General features: G+C 41.1%; 1 protein-coding gene across 6 annotated transcripts in view; it reads right to left on the reverse strand.

The window, feature by feature from the left end:
• GRB10 (growth factor receptor bound protein 10) overlaps positions 1 to 20,519 on the reverse strand; it is a 149,238-nt gene that overhangs the window by 73,414 nt on the left and 55,305 nt on the right. For all 6 annotated transcript variants that reach the window (XM_035316461.1, XM_035316456.1, XM_035316460.1 and 3 more), the window contains one exon: positions 14,041 to 14,134. In XM_035316461.1, coding sequence (XP_035172352.1) covers positions 14,041 to 14,134 — 94 coding nt within the window. The remainder of the gene's footprint in view (positions 1 to 14,040; positions 14,135 to 20,519) is intronic.

A 20,519-nucleotide genomic window follows, 5' to 3' on the forward strand; every position in this document is an offset into this window, starting at 1 on the left:
CAGAATCTTGTCCTTTTTAATAGACACAAAGAGACTTAAATAAATTAACAAATTCAGATTGATCTTCCCCTTGAAGCTTGTTGGCTTTAGGAAAAGTGCTGCAACCTTCTGAATCCTCAATGCAAGAATGTCAGCTGCTTTGAAATTATGCATTTCTAAAGTATCCTCACATGACACAGCTTGCCATCCTGAAGCGCTGTCATGAGCCACTTGCAGCACAGTGTTTACATAAAGGCAGGAATAAATACTCCAGCGTTTATCACAGGCAGATAAGTTCAAAGACGGTGATGACTGAGGTTTATTGTTACAATGCTGCAGTGTGGTGAAAAATTTTACTGCAAAACTGACATCAAATTACAACTCATTTTTGCTGTAGATCTATTTTATTAAACTATGCAATTTGACTTTCAGTGTTACTATAAACTTTCCCCTTTTGTTATGTGAGCTTAAAAAAAACCCCAACTTACTATGTCTGTTTAATAGATGATACAAGAAATTGCAGTTACAGAAACATACCATTCCAGTTCATTTTGGGGCAGTCTCAACACCACAAGACGATTTTTCAAAGCTACAGACACCATAAATAATGCAACAGTGCATTATCATCTTCTGTTCCTCTTTGCATAATTAAAAATAATTTTATTTGGAACAACGTTTCCACTGATGTCCTATAATCTTTTATTAGATCCTTAAGGAACCTGCAGACCATCTAACTACTAGAAGAAACAAACAAGCAAGGAGTTTTGCTTATTTGACAAATACACAACTTAAAGCACAAGCCGCAGCACCTGCACTGTTACAGCATTATATACAGTGATTGGAAAGTACTTTGAAGTTTTAAGAGCAAAAAATAAATGAAGTTTGTTTCTGTCTTCTGATGTGCTTATACAATTATACATTCTTAACTGTGATCTTAAGGTGGACGAAACTCCATCATGTGTTTTGAGAACAGTAAAAAGGTACTAAAACGTACTAAAGTGCTTCTGTGCCACATAAAATGCTAGAATTAGCTTCAAAACCTTCTCCAGCCCCAACAGTGCTCCAGAGTGGTCACTCCACCTGAGCTTCCTTTCCAGTTTCTGGGAACTCATTTCGGAAGTTACCTTGTGTGAGCAGAAAAGCAACACTTCCTTTTGTACTTGATTCAAGTAAGATTCAGATTCTTACCCTCTTATTGTTTCTTCACAGGAGGCACCTTTTCAATGAGACCCCCTTACTTGCCTGCTCCTTTCTACCACATTAACTACTATAACGCCCACTCCTCCAATAACAACCCCAATTTTGCCCCCATTAACTAGCCCCTCTGTTGCCCTCCAAAACTGAGGCTGTGCTAGATGACTCTGCCTTCCCACGTGCTCTCAGTAAAGCATATACTAATGTAACCTAGATGCCTGCACAAGGCACATCAAATATCTTGAATGATGTTTTTTGGGCAGGCATTCATTAATGTGCAAAAAGAACTCGTGGCGGTTGTACTACAGCAGCACTTTTCCAGGGCAATTTCATCTATATACAAGGGTCTATTGCAAGTATAAAATACTGTAAATAGATCACAAGCCTACACTGATATCACTATACCCATAAAAGTTTTTGAAATAGATTAACCCCTCAGATCCTTCCAAGCCTATTTAAAAGCTATTTAAACCACACCACTAAAAATCTCTCTCAATTCACATAAATGCAACCACCAAGTATGTACCTAGATAACAGTACAAAAAGGTATTTCTTTCCTATCCCTTCTGTGTCACAGTTGTGTTCATGATGAAGAGAGATCTATTGGTGAGGGCTGAGCCTTCTTCTGTGTTTGTGTGGCACAAACATCAGAAGGACTGATTTCAGGCTCGAGTTGAGATGCATGCAATAGTCAAAGTTATCCTCTTGAATTTACTGCCCTCACTCTGTATTGGTCTCTACATTTGCCTGAAATTCAAAGAAAGGTTGCTCATGACCAAATTCATTGGAAATGAATTCGTAATTCCACTGTTTTTCTTGTTATGTTATCTGTATTTCAGTATAAATGTCTAAGAATGCTTTTACCGCGGCATTTCATTTCACTTGTCAAATCAGAATAAACTTCCTTCGGAGAAAGTGTTCCTTTGCTATTACAAGTACATTAGGAAGTGTGCCAGCACAGCTGTACCACCAGACCTCTGGGAGACACCAGACCTTGGGGAATGCAAATGGTCTGAGAACAGCCTACTTGAAAGGACATCTTTTTTCAGGGCAAAGTCATCAGCGCCGTGATCACAAAGTGCTCCTGCTCAAACACTCTCGCTGCAAGAAAGGAGGCTTTCACTCAAGCACTGTCTTGAACAAATTTCTCCGCAACAGTCTCCATTTGCCTTGGAGCCAACAATCTGCCAGATTCATCTCTAGACTTGTTCTTCGGTGAGAGATCTCTCTGTCCCGTGTTTCACCAGCCTAACGCAGCAGGAGACGTGCATCCTGGCCCAAAGAGCTACACACCGTGGCCATACAGAGAGAGGGTTGAGAGGCTGTTTGTTTTGCTTCGTTTGGCTGTTTTTTTTAAACATAAGGTTTACAGAGATACACAATGGTGGAAAGATATTACTGCAAACATAAATACTGTATTACTAGACATCTTGGCTCCTGCAGTAATGAAAATGAATTATATCTCATTCAATAGTTACACTCCAGCTAAACACTAAAACCATCTTAGAGACACTCCATGGCTTTTCACCATGCTTTATGCCTCAAGTGGTTTTCCCTTATCTCCTAATCCCACATTTAATGCCAATTTTTTTATTTTAGTAAATGTTCCAAGGTCAACTTGCAAGGCTGTTCACCATTCCCAACTTTGATTTCACATACATACACAGAGAGAACTGCAAGTACCCCTTTCCGCTTAATTCACCGGTCACATCCCTACTGTGAGTTCAGAATTAGGTACCCTCAATCCTTCTTAAATAACACATCTACAGCACTTAAAAGCTGCATTATCTCTTGCCACTTCTAGGTCATATACTGCATACCAAGAAGTCCCTCTACAGGAAAGCTACCCATCATGTCAAAGTAACTGTCTGTGTTTTCCCCTACATCTTAGGATACAATCTCATGTATGTACATGTGCTAATTTGTTCTTCCTGAACCTTTACTTTATTCATTACAGAAAGAAGATTATGCACAGGGAACGAGACAACTTGCTTCCTTCCTTACCAGAGAGTGAAGCCCCATCCACTACACCATTCAGGACAAGAAGAAACTGCCTCTGTATTTGCCCGCAGACTTTTACGTCACACTTCATACGATATCCAAGTGTTAAAACAAAATCACTGATCTTTTAAGTAGCCTTTGAGGTGAGGAGGGTTTCCACAGAAGGGTATATATTACTAAGAAAAGTTCTAGTGGAAACACTTCAGTCTTGATTACATCTCTCCAGGACTGGCTCCCCACTTAATACCATGAACAAAACAGGACTTCATCTGGGAAAACAGCATGCACCCCACAAAGCAGAACTCAGCCACATACTTGACACAAGTTTTGCAACAGCAATATCCTCATTTTGCTGATGGGGAAAACTTGGGTAGACAACCAGCAGAGATTTGTTTCATCCCATGTAAGAGGTAATTTGTTGAACAAGCACTAACTCCTTGCCCAGCTCCGCACATGCCCAGTGGCCAACCCCAGCAAGTATTTCACAACGCCTGCTGGGGGAATAGTGAGAGTGGAGAGCCCATCGATGCTTCACTGAGCTCAGGTGAAGAAATGGACACTTAGTAATGTCCTGCAATGATTCCTGTGGCCCAATTTCATTAAAACCTCAGGTCAGGTCCAATTATTCTGAACAGCTTATAGCTGCCTGAGGTATAGATTACTAGCAACACATGCAAATTAGTTCTGCTGCAGCCATAATTAATTGCTATAGTAGGCAATCTAGCTAGTTTGCATATGAGCATAAGAATCTCTCTACAACCCTGCAGTGCAGGCTTTGGAGGCTTGTTCTGCGTGCAACTTCCAAGAGGACTGACAAAGAAATCTTTGCCCCACATAGACCCCAATGATTGATAAAGTAAGCAGATGTTTTGAGGTCACTTGTTGATTTCAGACTGCCCTCTTCCAAGGAGGACTTGGGGTGGGCACACACAAGTACACTCTATAGATGTAGGTCTCACAAACAGAGCCAGCATGCTGCTGTCATCAGAACCCGTGCCATTTTATGCTAAGCCTGATTTCAGTCATCAACTTTGAATTTTAAAAAAAACAAAACTCAGAAAATCATTTTTGTATTTCAATAAACAACAGCTTTGCCATTAAGAAAGACTACTTTCACATTCACCCAACAACAAAAAATATTATTAAACAGGTATTTTAGTGACATCCACTTCCTTGAGTAGATCGCAGTATATACTCCTCTTGACATGACTGAGTTGAGCTATACTTGCTGATACAGACCATGAACACATTCCAGTGCAACTTGTTTGACTCAACTAAAGGAAAAACGTTCCTATGCTGGAAAAATCTTGAAATCTGCAGTCCTAGCTTCCCAGTCATCTGGCAGAATCAGTGACTTTTATAAACAGATTAGGAAAGGCATTTTTAAGAAAGATGCTGTTTAAAGCTTTAATCTGAATTGGGCATTCTCCTCTCAGCTATAAGATGTGTTCCATCTTTACTTGATGATGTAATTTACCCTGCTATGCACAAAAGGATACTAAAATCTTAAACCAATTCTATTCTTGTCCAGACTACTTAACCTAAATTTGCCGTAGTTGTACCAGCCAACTTTTAAAACCCATTTGATTTTTAAGTACCATGCTAACTTTTGTTTAGCATTCATAATTTACCCTCTAATTTAGACCTGCAAACAAGTGAAAAGGAAGTCCAGCAAGTTGTTGAATCATGAGGAATCCTAAAGCCACAGAAGCTTTTGCCAAGAGAACTGCTGCATCTCAGATATGCCCCATTTCACACTTGCGAACAAGTCTTACCTCCATCTCATTCTGTTTCTTACCCCAGGAAATGCTACAGATTTAAACAGCGCTTGGTTTTATTTATTGCTTCTAAAGGGAGCAAATTTTGTATTCATTTGTAAGATAAGAGGTTTGTGTAGAGGATGAAGCTAAAAGGTAAATTAACACATTTTGTTCCACCTGAGGCACTGGAAAGAAGAGACAGAAACCAAATGTTAGGACAAACAATGGAAGGAAATAAAGAGCTGCACTGCCTGTTCTCCACCCTCTCACCACTTTGATAGAGACCAAAAATATAACCTTAAAGGTCAGGGAAAATAAAAACCTAAAAATTGAATGCACGTCTCCCAGAATTGTTTGCAGACAAGAGGACTGCATTGTGTCAGCTATTAGAAATTATCTGCCATCACAAGGGAGATCAAAGGTACGTGGCTGATCAGAGACAGAACACAAATCAGTTCAGTATGCTTTAAATGGGGGTAGGAGTAACTCAGGTCTTTATCTGAAGTTAAATGGATTTTATTCTGGGAAAAAATGATGTCTAGTCCCAGAATTGCTAAATGTACTGGTGAACTAAGGCTGTTAAAAGGTTTCTTGCCAAGCTCTAATCTAGTCGGTTTCAAGAATTCAGGGAGTAGTTTCTGGCACAACAACTTCCTCTACTTTGCCACACCGCTGTTATGATGTTCTTAAAAATAACTTTCATTGGACAGGGTGTTTTCCCGTTGCCTTATGACAGCACAGAGACACTGTGCTCTCAATACCAATTTACTGATTTCACCAAAGCAGAGATTTTTAAAAAATAGTTCCCTCTTTGGTCACAGGAATTTCAAACATCACATGTAATGAAGATAAATTGCAATCAAATTCCCATTTACTTAGAGCTGATGCTCCTAAAAGTTGAAATAAGTAGAATATCTTTATTTCAGACTTGAACACAACAGTCATGAAACCAGATTAGCATCTTAGAGCTTTTCATGTAATCAAGTATTGAAAAACATTTTTTTTTCTCCATTAAAGCTGACCTTGCATAGTGACATTGCACTTTTATTTCAAAATGAGAGATACTTAGGCTTTAATATATATACATATTTAAGCAGCATATCATAACAGACAGTATAACTGCAGTGACGAAGATTGTTTCCATCTTTAAGTATACCCTTCCTCTTTACATGTCAAATCACCTTTGCAATTGAGGATTTGATTTTGGTTAAGGCGTCAGAATTTGAAGTCAATATTATGATGCTAGAGAGACACTTTTTACTGAACAACTGCCTTTGTTATGGCATGATTAAAAAGTAGGCTACATAATAAATCAACTTTCCTAGCTGGAAAGCTCATTATACTGACACAATTTAAGTGTCCACAGACATGTTTTGACATTTGGCTATGACACCTTCACTGAAAGGTTCAAAAAGTTCTTACATAAAGCAAAATACACTTAAAACACACAGCCCTAACAGGGAAAACAAACAAGAACCCAAGGACGTGCAGGAAGATGGGGGAACAGAACAGACAAGAATTCAGCTCAGCCATGTTAATTCATCCGGAATCTATTACAAGAAGAGCCTTTTCCCTGGTAGTATTGCTTTTGATCCTTCCATTTCCCTTAACATCTTGACAGTACAAATTTAGTCAGATTACAAAAGAAAACAAATAAAACATAACTAAAGGCAATAAAATTATTCCAGAAAACATATGAGCTCATCTCAAGGTTTTACAGTTAACTTACACTGATTAAATTAGAAGAGGACATTTCAAATCACTCAGCTCAATTATGGACCATTAACTCAAATTGAATAAATAAGCCACCTAGGAAGCAGAGGACAACCTGAGACCACAAGTCTCCCCATACCTGTTGGACAATAAATAAATCAGCATACAAGACAATAAAAATATTGAAATCTATTGTACTTGGCTGCTTTAGTAATCTGCTTACAGAAAGGATGGCAGGATGGGATGATGTAAGTTGCCGTGTGGATAGATTTACACAGGAGAGAACATAGTAGCCGTAGGATTTGGAGCTCATATACTCATGTAAAAAAATAAAGAAAAAAAAATTAAAACAACAACAAAAACAAACAAACAAACAAACAAAAAAACAACACATGAGATAAGAGCTTAAGAAATGAGCTGAGCCCAGGAACCTGGGAGAAGCACCTCACCGTAAGTACATCTTGAGACCCTGGTCTCCATCCAGCACCCAGGTTTCCCCAAGCACACCACTTCGATAAGAAGCTCTAGACCCTGGAGCTCACACACTACATATGAGTACTGGCTGCCATAATTTCCTGTCTATCACTGAGGTGGACTGCTGGCTTCTAAGGCTCATGCTTTACAACCCCAGAACACATCCTCAGTCGATACTGGACACTGACAACAAAACATCTCAACTTAACCTTGCTCAGGTTTGACCATCAGCCTACATTGGGGCAAAAGAGATTTAACACAAGATGGAAGGAAGAGTTCCTGTCAGCCATCACTGCCTGGGAGCCTGGACAGGAAAATGAGAAGCCCGAACAAAGTCCTCTCCAGGAATGGCTTCCCGATTGCTTTTCTCAGGGTGCTTCACAGCTTAGGTAAGGTGCTGTGTAGTTGTTCTCCTGCTAACCCAAGCGGATGGCGAGGCCACTTGAGTGGTAGCAGGAAACACACATCCCTAAATTAAGGACAAAAGAGAATGGAAAAAGAAATTTTATTTTAGAGGGGGACGCTATTAAATAAATTACAGCATTCGCAGTGATCTTCTTAGTCATCACTAGCATACTTTAGGCTTGTACAAGTGTCAAGCTAACTTGTTCTCAAATACATCCACACAAGGGGTGAGGGAAGTAAGCACCCTCTCACACTGAGAAGCATCTAGACAGGAGCACCAGAAAAAAGCAGTATCCAGATGCCAAATTTACATCCTCCCCTCCCAAAGCCTCAGGCAGGAATTGAGCAAGAGTAACAAGAAATGAGCTTCTAATCACTCTAAGTTCACACCTTGTGAATCCCCCCCCAGGGATAACTGGAGACAGAAATCTTGAAAGAGAAAGTGTAGGAACACCATCCCTCTATCTTCAGGATGAAAAAAAACACCTTCTCAGTCATAAAACCCATGCAGCTTCGTTCCCCTAGGGCTTGGGATAGTGTCATGGATTATCTGAGGTAAGGAACGCAACTCCTCAGCCTCAGCCCAGCTCCACCTGCTCCCCCAGTGCAACCACTACAAGCCTAGAGACTCTCCCTCCTCCAACATGTCAAGAATTTCATTGCAAATGTAGTAATAACTTTATATTTTTTCATAAATCATAATAGAAAATAGGCTTAAAACTTAGGAATTTACTTTGATGGTCATGTAAATAGCAAACAGAACCCTGATGAATTATAAAACGTTTAAAATCCTGTGGCTGCCAACTATGAGATTTGAGGTTGTTTTTTTTTTTTTTGTTTGTTTGTTTGTTGTTTTTTTGTTGTTGTTGTTTTGGTTTTTTTTGTTTGTTTGTTTTTGTTTGTTTTTTTAAAAAACTCTTATCAGGTGGCTTCAGGGAATACATTAAATTTTAAATATATCAAAAAAAAAGATTTGCAAACTTGACATTAAAACTCTTACAGGTTAATGTGAAGTCTTTTTCTCTCTTCTTTTACAGTTAAGAAAGCAACAGTTAATCCCCTAGTTAATGACACAAAAGAAAATCCATCAGTCATCTGCAAATACGTTTCTATGAACTTGCAAGCATTTTAAACTGTACTTGGCCTGTTTCTTCTCATTTCACTGATTTCACTCAATCCTCATTACCAGCTCTTGTATATACAGAGTTTTCCTGCTGTACTCAATCAGCTGGTCAAATTTTCTTTCTGTAGCTTGATGCAGAACTCTGAAGTTATCTGTACTAAAAAACAACCTCCTTTGTCTTCTTTTCATCTTTTCCATTTTTTTCAGAGTTCTGTCAGCCCAAGAGTTTGGGAACTAATATCATTAGGAAAGTTAAACTCCACAGCTATTCTGGGAGCCCTCTTAGAAACTGTGCTAACAAGATTCATCACAAAGTACAATAGAAGCCTTCTCTAAAATAAGACAAAGGTACTGTAATGAGCTAGGCAGGAAGTGAGGGCTGTGTGTAATGGTAGTTAGTGTAAATCTATTTGGCAGTAATGGTGTTTTTTTCTAAGGCTGGACAATGACGAAAACATTTATACAATACATGAGAATTCATGAATGTCTGGCAGCTTTCGGTATTGTCTTTGCAATACAAACAAAACTATCTGTATTTCATTCTACATTTTCCATTCAGTACCAGCTGGATTCTGCAAAAACATGGGTTAGTTCTCATACACCAAATAACTGATTCATCCCACTGGGATCCCATGACTGAAGCATACCAGAGGTAGCACCAGCAGTTACTAAACGCATTCTTTAGCTACAAAGCTAACAACAAAACTGCCTCAACCTCACGTGCCTATCGTCAGGCAGAGGCAAAAGGCAAGACATTTAAAGCAAGAAATAATAGTACTGCTGGAGGAGAAGGACTACAGGATGTTATTTCCCTGGGTTAAACCTTAGGCGTTGTAGTACTTCATTTAAGCCCATACTTTTTCAAAAGTCCTTACGTATTTACATAGCCTCACATTTTCTGGACCCAAGCAGTGTGCTACAAAGGCACATCCCACCATCACTGACTTCTGTCACTTCCGTAGAAGTTAGGTATCAGTTCCAAGCCAGTGAGGGAGAAGAGAGCATCTGCCTCAAGAGCAGACAGCACTGCTCAGTGGGAACAAGTGCTCTGAACAGGCATAACACCAAGGAAGCCTAAAACCAACTGATCTGCCACTACAGCATCTTCACCATCTCACTGTAGGCAAGATTTCCTACCATGACCAGCCAAAAAAGACCAAAGGGTGAGCAGGCTGTTGACAAAGGACTGCTGTTGGCTATAACAACTCATCTCACTGTTTTCTTTCTGCTGCTGAAGCCATCTGGCTGCGGAGCCAGAGGTACAGCAATGTTCAGCTCAGCTCCCTCCGGGAACTCCTGGAACGAAAAGCATCGAGCCCAACAATAGCTGAGACAGCTACTGAAAGCACGAATGCAGAAACAAAAGGGAGATGAATCTTTCATTACAGACCCACGACAAAACACATTTGTACAGACACCAACAATCGTCTCTACAAGTAAACACATAAAGAAAGTGCCAGAACTGCATGTCGAGTACTTCCATTAAAAGTTAAGGTGACAGAATGCATCTTATTTATGCCTGACTTCAAAATATTGAATAAGTAGCTACACCACCTCTAAAAAGCATGTCAAGTACTAATAAAAAGTACTGCCCATAAGCTGGGACTGAAGTTGGCATTATTTAATGCTTGTTAGAGAAACAAACAAGAATAAGCTCAAGGAAGAAAAGCCCAGAAGCACGGAGCAAGAAGAGAAATTGCAGCAGCGCAGCCTGCAGGTTAAGCCCCCATGAAGTCTGAGAATAAATAAATCCAGTTGCTTATCTAGTTTTCTGTAGCATGCTGTATTTTGCTATCATATTTCATACAGCAAGGCTACTCCTAGGTAGCGTAGGGAAATCAGTGAAGCAACCTTATCTTGCTAACAAGACATATTGAAGATTAACTCCTGTGGCACCCACAGTGGGTGCACTCCACCAAGGGGAGCAGAGACTGAACTATAAAGGTGCTTGGGCAGAGAGGAGAACCAGCAGCACCCCTTGGGAGTGCTGGAGCTGATAGCCTCTAATACAGACCTCAGAGCAGTATCTCAGTGTGAATGCGAGCATTTGGACTGAAATCATCATTACGGTCCCCAGATCATTGCCCTCCCTAACGGACAGCATGCAAATGCTGCAAGGAACCCTGTCACTGTAAAATATGAAACATTTGTGAGTACTGCACGTTTTACAGAACTGATATGTGGCTGACTAGGCTTCATCTCCACACTCCTGCTGGAGGAGGAAAAAAAAATAACACCAAACACACAAGAGCTGCCCCCCTCTCAGCATGCTTTTACTTCCCCTTTCTCATTGTGTTTTGAAAGATGGTAAATAATTGCTTTGATCATTTCCTCACCCCTTTCCTTAATTCTTTAGGACGTGCTCCATAGTTTAGACATGTTTCTTCTCCATGCTCTAGGCTTTACTACAGCTTCTGGAGTGACTGCTCAAGAAGTACTTGACTTGCTGTCTATTAACTGCCAAAATCCTGGCTTTTGTACTTTGTGGTAGACAAACAGGACTTTCAATAGGTAGCTGAGGCACACCTGCTTCTTTACTTCACTGAGTATTAGTACTGTTCTACCAGATGAAGTTTTCTTTCTTTACCCTTGCATTTCATTTATGACGTAGATTTGGGGAACATAGGTAAGAAATCCTAGTTCCCATTCTCGGGTTTAGTACTTTTATGAAACTTATCCAGTTTGCAGAATGACTTGTAAGTGAATACTAAATAATGGCTTATATATATAAATACTTATTGTTAATGTGTATTATTAGCATATCTACACAAAAGCAGTTATTAACCTATTCATAGGAGAAAATACTATTCCATCTGCACTCAACTTTGACATTTGTTTTGTATGAAACCTGCATATTTTAAGACTCCTTGCTTTACAAGAAGTATTCTCTGCTCCCAAATCATTACAAGATATTCTTTTAAAATAAAAAACTGAATAGTTATACCGCAACTGCTTGTGTAAAGAGTGATTCAGCAGGAAGCATGTACTTGAAATACCCTTCTCAAGAAAGAGCTTATTCACACAGGGACAGTTGGCAGGGATATCTCAGTCTCCTTTGCATGCTCTTTTTCCAGTTTGTGTTGAAGAGATGGAGATACCTCAAAGGAAGCTAATCACCATTTTTGTAGGCCGTGGAAAGCAGGGTCTGGTTCAGAATTGTAAGCGCTTGTACCAAAGCTTTCCAAGAGAAAAGCAAAGAGCTGTAAGTTAATATTCAACAGAAACTGGCAAGTCTGCTGTGCTTACTGAGCAAGGTGGTCAGGTATGAATTGGAAGTGTATACACACACACACACACACACACACACACAAAAACACATAACAAGGATGGTTGCTCAAAGTTCAGCTGCAGTAGTTCAGAAACAGCACACCAAAGGGAAAAAGGCTGGGGGGGAGGAGTACCTAACACATCAAATATTTTAGTCAATTGTAATCATTCCAGAATTTCTGTTCAAGTTAAATACACATTAAACCAGCTTTGTTCAGGCCTATTGGCTTTCCTTAAAACTGCTGTGAAATACAGGAATAAAAGCTTTAGATCTGCTAGTCAGTATAAGCTGAGCTCAGCCAGTAATACTGTATATAACTGGAAGCAAAACTGGCCACAGTCTGTTGTAAATATCCTTATCATCAGTGCAATCCACACGTACCATCAAGCATAGATAAACTTATGAAAATGCAGACAGTGGTCCTGCAAGTTACTTTTGGATACAGCTTTACTCTTCAGGTTTTCATCTAAATCAGTGTCAGCAACGTTTTAACAGAAACTAATGGATAACACAATTTATTGTAGGAGTTTTAAAAAAAAGCAGAAAACGGCCACAGAAGATAAAACCCCACTTTAATAATCTAGTCTAATATCACCGCATTGGAACTAGTTCACATGATGTCACAAATCCCTCTGAAGTTCTTCATGTTACATTTTCCTACGTACTATTCATTAATGGGTTACTGGACTATGGGGCAGCTGTTACAATGGCTGTACTCCCAAGCTATTGGACGAGAATGCGTATTTCATAGACTATAAAACAGTGCAGAAGCTTGTACTTGGACTGAACAAACAAGTGGGACATGCCATAACACCACACTTACAGCCACTTCCATTTTCAAAAAGATATTGAAAGAATAGGTATCGTTGCTGTAAAACATGTTGGTTCCCTTCAGCACTGGAAAAAGATGAAGCACTACAGCCAAATGAAGCATTAGAGGCCACCACTGGACATGCAGATTTCTTTTCTTAGCCTGTTCCACTTACATAACAGCATTTTATAGTCACAGGGGCAGGGAAGATTAAAAATGAGCTAGATACCTACTTCAGCAATAAAATCAGTAAGATTTGAGAAACACTGGATTTGACTGCTGTCAGTTGGCTAACAAAAATATCAACACAGCCTGTGGCTGCAAAGGTGAACTCTACTTCAGAAACTACAGGGAAAAAGATTAATCGAGTCCTGCTGTAGAAACAGGCCTTTAACTAACAAGACCCCTACAAAAAGCATTCTCTGTAAAGATACCTGCTTCGAAAATTAGTTTGGACCATTTTGCCTAGACACATCTGCCCCAACGTAGATCAGGCAGAGCCATACACCAGGGTGACCCCGTGTGGATTCTTTCAGTGCTCTAACATTGCTAGGGGGAAAGAAGGATCTGAAAATGAAGTATTGAGCAGTTAGGAAGATGTCAGGCTACAAAGTTAGCACTTGGCCATCAAAATGCAATACTCCCTATCTTTTCATTATCTATTCAGACTGCATAAGCAGCAGGCACAACTACTCTCACTTCATCCAATGAACTTAGACTGCAGTGAATGTGTTCCCTGATGAAAAGGGGACATTAACAGAAAGCTTCAGAAGTCATCCATGTAAATCTGCCCCAGGATTTCCACATCTCAAAGCATCGGCTTTACGAGATCTAGTTCAAGACTGTCTTCCCCCTGAATGAGGTGATTTCCATCATGCAAAGCAAGTACACATTCTTTTCTTGCAGGAGTAAAGAGTTGAGCCAGAGCCCTGAACCATTTTTACAGATGGATAAAGTTTTTAGAGTGTAATGTTAGCATTGCAAATGTTGAATTAAATTTCAGGACTCCACTCTTCCTCCCCTAAAAACAGGAGAATATTCCTTCTGCCCAGGCTAACAGTCCTAAAGAAAGGCTGCAAGTCTTCAGGTTCACCACAGGTTCTTAGCCATCTCCATCCATAACTCACAGTATAGTTGTGATGAAAAAAACCTACATCTTCAGCTCTCCTATTCCAGCCATCCAGAACTTTTTGTTTATCTTTATTTTTTTAATGAGAAAGACAAAGTGCAACATGGAGGAAAAGCTACCTCTGCATCCGCAGCACTCTGGCTTTCCCCCAAGGAGATTGGATTCGTACCCATTGTTTCTTACCTTGGTGATTTAGGGAGATGCGATTAGATGGTTCTTGGAAACCTGGTTCCACCAGATCCCGCCGACCATGAGCCGAAGTCTGATCTACATTGTCCTGAGAAAAGAAGAACAGAAAAATCTCGTCAAAAACAGGCACTCTGTACTCCTTGTAAACTATGCTGTGCAGAGCCAAAAATATTGATATGAGAAAAATCTCTGCCATACCTCTAAAAGGAGAAACCAATGTTGGAGAATGGGGAGGAAAAAAATAAGATTTGTGCATATAGAGGGACACTAGACCGCCACATTAATACAGGCAGCATAAATCCAGAATAAATGACTGTGTTGCTGGCTGATCTGGATGGATGTCAATTTTACATTTCAAACTGGGAAATAGTGATATAAATGCATTTCCTAGTTCAACAAAAGTTTATTCTTGAATCAAATTATGTGGAGGCTTGGGGCTTTGTTTTCTTTAATTCCAAGGCTGTGGCTTAGGGGTTTGTAACTAATTAACTGGACTGAAACGGATTCAGTAGTGAACTACCAAACCTCAAGAGGAATCAGAAGTTCAGTTTATCTAAACATCCATGGTTCTGGATGCCAACCTGATTTTTTTTCATACTAGAACTCTCAGAAGATCAGGTTTCAAGAAGTTTTAACACAGACTGAATTTGGCTAAGTCTAAAATACCATGGTTTCTCACAGATCTTGCCAGAAGAGAAGGCTAGGAGAAAGCAAGAAAATTGAAATATAAACAAAAGAAAAAAAAAGAAAAGCAAGATAAGTCACAATGAGTTTCAGAAATATGAATATGAGAAGGACATTTAGAGTTAGTACACAGTCTTACAAAGTTGGTATACCTCTGCATATGCCAATTAAGGGCAGGTATGGACAAACAAGCAAGCACATGAAGTTGGCTGCATTTATATATTACTACCCATAGACTATGCTACAGCGATATATATGACTTCACACACTTTCCTAATGTGCCCAAAGTGTGAAATAAATACATAAATAGCATGTAAATACATAATAGCATGTCTGTCAAAGCAAAGGAACCACCTTCATGGCAAATGACAATTATGGCAGACCAATGATGTGGACTCAGCAAGCAGGACTTCAACTACATGCAACTGTGAGCAAAGCACAACTTTCCCAGCTTATGGAATATAAACTAATGCTCAAACTCATAATGGACCTAGTGCTTTGGGATAAGGACTGTATATTGTTATACAGGATATGAAATAAATTATATTATCTGTTCTTCAGAGAGACTGCCTCAAACAGCATATCTGCGCTTTGCTTCAAGAGCCAATTGATACCTAAAAGGCTCAAGCACAGCTCCTGAGAGCCTTCAGAGCCAGTTCCATCAGGTACCAATTCAGAAGCCCACAGGCACTCCTAAGACAAGAACTGCCAACAATGGCATGACTAAGGGAGGTTTTTACAAATAAATATCATATCATAGAACAGCTTGGGTTGGAAGGGACCTTAAAGATCACCTAGTTTCAACCTCCCTGCCGCAGGTAGGGACACCTCCCATTAGACCCAAAGCCCCATCCAGCCTGGCCTTGAACACCTCCAGGGATGTGATATCCACAGATTCTCTGGGCAGCCTCTGAATGAAGAACTTCTACCTTATACCTAATCTAAATCTTCCCTCTTTTTGTTTAAAGCCATTACTCCTTGTCATTTCACTATCTGCGTGAGCAAAAAGTTGCTCTGTATCATTTTTATAAGCCCTCTTTAAGTATTGAAAAGCTGCTGTAAGGTCACCCCAGAGCCTTCTCTTCTCCAGGCTGAACGTCCCCAGCTCTCTCCGCCTTTCTTCATAGGAGAGGTGCTCCAGCCCTCTGATCTCTTGGTGGCCCTCCCCTGGACCTGCGCTAACAGCTCCACATCCTTCTTGTGCTGCGGGCCCCAGAACTGGATGCAGCGCTCCAGGTGGGGCCTCACAAGGGTGACAATCCCCCCCCTCCACCTGCTGCCCACCCCTCTGTTGATGCAGCCCACTATGCAGTTGGCCTTCTGGGATGCAAGCACACACTGCTGGGTCATGTTGAGCTTGTTGTCCACCAGAAGATCCCCCAAGTCCTTCTCTGCAGGGCTGCTCTCAGTGAGTTCTCCCAGTCTGTCCTCATGTGTGGGACTGCCCCGACACAGACGCAGAACTTTGCTCTTGGACTTGTTGAACCTCATTCGGTTCACATGGGCCCACATTTCTAGCTTCTCCAGGTAGTATATGATAAGATACACATGATATCTGTCTACCTACACCAGATACAATGGAGACCACTAAGCCTTCTGATTCTGTGTTGGCTTCAGAGCCTCCTCAGGTATTTCAAACCTGGTACAAAGGCTGAGAGCTGAACTTCCCAGGCACTAAGAATAAAGCAGAACATCCTCTCAACACAGTTTTTCTTTGTGCACTTCCCCTGTGAAACTCAACATCTCGTATGTTTGTCAGGTCACTAAAACCCCACTGATGCCAATGCAGCTGAGCACCCTTAGATCCCCCTCCCAAAAACAAGCGCAGACGTCTAATGCATGGGCGCAGTTGTGTATTACCCCATGGCTAAGAAGAGCAACAGGTCATCCCAAGAGAAGTAAAGGTTGAACAAGAACAGCGGTTGTAAGCTATCTGTTGCACACCTAATGCATTTATAGCTGTCCCAACACATCAAAGTCCCTACTGGAAGGGGAAGTTTTTCCTGTAAATGAAGGCAAGATGTGGCTGAGATGCATCTTTGGGGTTTCTCACAGCACCACACACAAACTGTTACCTGGCAAGACCTTATTTCAGTGACGGAGGCTTACAGCTGGCTGCAAACCTACAACTCTTCAATTAAAACAGATTTTTTAACTAGCAATTGCCAATAACTCACAGGAATAGGATACACCCTCTCCAGTGTAACCTTACAGCTGCACCACAAGAAGTGAGAAGCACAGGCCTTATTCACAACGCTCAAGCCAACGTCAGGATATCCTGCAGCAACCTTTTCACAGGCAGCAGTTCCAGTTGCTAAACCTGGGATGCGACGCCCCTGCCTGTCTGAGAAGGTGCAAAGCCCTGCTCAGGTCTGCAGAGCTTGCCTGCAACTCGAGCCAAGCGTGGAGCAAAAGGTTTCCTCGGGGCGCTCAGGGCCAGCACAGCCCCGTTGCTAAAGTACAGCGGCAGGCCTGCATAAACAAAACCACACCTGCTACAGCAATGCGGGCAGCCGAGGAAAGGTAAGCACGGCGCGGTGTTAAAGAGCTCATGGTAGTTTCACATGACCCTCCAGAATCTATTTATGTCAGTTGTTCAAAGACAAACAATGGCACCTTGCCAGCTGCAGCAGCCATCAGATAGACACAGGAACAAGGTTAAAGGGAAAAAAAAAAAAAAAAAAAAAGTTATATAATTGCTCCATGCCAAGCTGCCGTGGCGCAGCCCTGGCTTGGCCTTATTGTCGAGCACAAGGTCGGGGCCATCAGCAAAGTGGGCACCTGCTTTGGCCCATCACCATGCCCCTTGCTGAAACAGGGCTCCCAATAAGTCATGTGTTTTCTCCACGGTTTAATCCCCAGATCCCTCTTCTCTTCCAATAAACACACTCAATATGAAATCAAAGCACGTTACTTAGCTTACTGTACCATCCAGCTATTACTGTATTTTTAGAAGCCTGTTGAGGCATTAGCCCTCACTAAGTTGTTTGCATGTACTATTTTCTCTATCAGTCAGCATCTGTAACCAAGGATGATTTAATCAAGTGACTAGCAAGAGTGTTAGAATGATCTGAAGCAAGGTTTATTTTTACAGAGTCTCTTAAAGCAGTTAGCATTTTATATAGCCAAACACACTGGCATTACAGGTTAGATTTCAGTGTCCTTTTGCAAGCCTATATTTTCTGATGCAAAATGCTCCGTGGCTGCATCATACTAAGAGCCAAAGTCCATTCATAGAGAGCATTATCTCTGTGTATCAATAACCCAGACAATCTGGATTAATTTTTCAATTTATAACCAAGCCTTTCAAGGTACACTCCTTCAACTTTGACATAATGTTTGCTGCATTTTAAGCTAGCATAAGTCTTTCAGTTATCAAAGAAAACACTAAATCTGGTATTTAAATCAGAGAACAGGTCAACTGTATACTATAGTAACTGCTGCCTGCACAAGTGCTTTCTAATCGCTGCCTTGGCTCTGAGCGATACCATTCCTGCCTGCAGCTTAGCTCTGTGTTTGCTTGGGATAGCATTTATCAGTACGAGACGTTTTCTGGCTGACCAGTATATTGCTGCTCCTCTCATCCTGGTTCCTCCAGTAAAGGTTATCTCGTCATTCAGGCTAATTTTACTGGTAAGCAGGGCTTAGATAGGAGGAAGTAGATCCAAAAGTACAAATAATGAAGTATCATCCATACTTCCCCTCTCCCCCTTCTTTGCAAAAAAAAGGGACCCAAATTTAGCTGAGATAGAGTAGCTTTCTCTAGAAGTCCGGAAATCCCCCTTTCCTAAAGACTTCAACTTTTTTTTTTTTTTTTTTTTTTTTTTTTTTAACTTAGGCAGTAGCTGGAAGTTCAAGAGATTAAGGAAGGCTACACCAGCAGTAACACAGCTTCTCGGAAGCTCCTGGGACTATGTCCAGACCGTGGATGTCCAGACCACCAAGACGACAGTCCCCAGTTTTGGATTTACTGTAGCTGTCTGCAAACCCACACAGCCATGCCCCTGAACAAAAGGTTCAATTGAGCAAGAGTCACGCATGCCCATGCCAGCAATCCCACAGCGACAAATTAAGATCATGACATAGTTCTGATGTTTGTACACTGTCCAGCACAACAAAGTCAAGTCAGACATGCTGACGGGTCCCAACGCGGTTCAAGAGACTGTCAACACAGATAGGGCTCAGTTTGCACACAAGCACTCCTACGGCGACAGTAGCTCGCTGCCTACCTGGCGATGAGACTTTATCACACCAAAGTAGATGTTTTGAAACTAGCCGAGCGTAAACAGAAGATTATCCAGGTCATTACTTGAGCCACCTTAGCTTTACTCTGTTCAGGCAACTTGTGCAAAGCAGAATTAATTACTTTCTGCTAGCACAGACAGAGGAAAGCATTGTGAAGTTTTCAAGCAAAAGCAATTATTAAAATTCACTCAAGAAGAGTCTACCAAGGGCTGCTAAAGCATGGACCCAGCTCCTGGCTCAGGGAGCCCAGAAGCAGTAAGGGGAGACTTGGAGAAATTACACATTCTTCACATCTGCAACTTTTTCCTCTTAGCCAAAGGACACAAAGGTAGATGAACATTTCTTTATCTGTCCCACTACTGCCATTCATAACAGGCTTCTGTAGTTTCATTAGGCAATAAACAGATAAAGCAGCATTTCTTCTGAGGACTGCTCTTCACTTCCCAAATAAAACACTATTTCCATGAAAAGTGAAGTAGCTTTGCACTTTTTCTAAGCTATGCTTCTTTTTTCATGTCATGGCGTGGCAGCTCTACACAAAGCATTAGATATAGGGAGGGGAGTACAGAGTCAATTACAGTAACAACCCAGTAGCCACCTATGCATAGTTCCTTGTTCTGGTATGTCCCATAGTTCTGGTATCTGCAGCCACAAACAGAGTTTCTGTTCTGTCACTCAGTTTTACTCTTAGCCCTCTGAAGGCAAGCACGCACACTATTACAGGAAGAAACCCACCTGACAGAGCCAGCCGTAACCCCACAAAGCTCTAACCCAGACCCCGCAGCTGAGATAAACTGGTAAGGCACATGATGCTCCTTTCTTAAAAGCTGCAAGTCACCGGGCTTCTTCACAGCTAAATACAGCGGCGCAGTCCCCAGGCAGATAGCTGTTTGGTACAACGTATTTTCAGCCTGCCTTACAAGAGAGCCTGAGGAAATTTGTCACAAGTACAGTTCTGAGGGAAGAGCAAGGCTGCTCTCAGTTTTGTCCAAAGTCACTGCTTTGCAAGCGATTCAAGTTTACTCAAACATATTGTCTGCTGTCTCTTCCTAGAGCTCCAATCACATCTTCTCTGGGTCAGTGCTTAACATGCAACAGAAATAAAGAAAAAAAAATAAAAAAGCTTTGCACACCAGGCAAAAAAACTTTAAAGCACAGACAACCCACATATTACATAATTAAAGAGCTGTAAGTAGGTTTCCTGTCTCTTAACTATAGTCATTTAGCTAGGTAAGAGCCAAGCGAAAGGCTCTGTGAGCCAACGGAGTAACTGTGAACCTAAAATTTTAACATTCCCATTGCTAAGAGAGCTTGTACAAACAAGGGCTTAAAATAAAGCCACTTAGCTCTGTCAGAAGTCAGGCTCTCTCCAGAAGTAGCAAAACCAGTAACTGCTGGCATTCTTCTGACTTTACAAGACCTCTCTTAGGACTGACAGCGACAACCCTAGAGCACCAGCAACACAGAAGCCCAGTTTTAGACGATCCGAGTAGCAAAGCTAGGGGCATGTTCCTTCCCGTGCTCCACCTGACACACCGCGGCAC

Source organism: Oxyura jamaicensis, chromosome 2, assembly GCF_011077185.1.
Source record: "Oxyura jamaicensis isolate SHBP4307 breed ruddy duck chromosome 2, BPBGC_Ojam_1.0, whole genome shotgun sequence".
NCBI lineage: Eukaryota > Metazoa > Chordata > Aves > Anseriformes > Anatidae > Oxyura > Oxyura jamaicensis.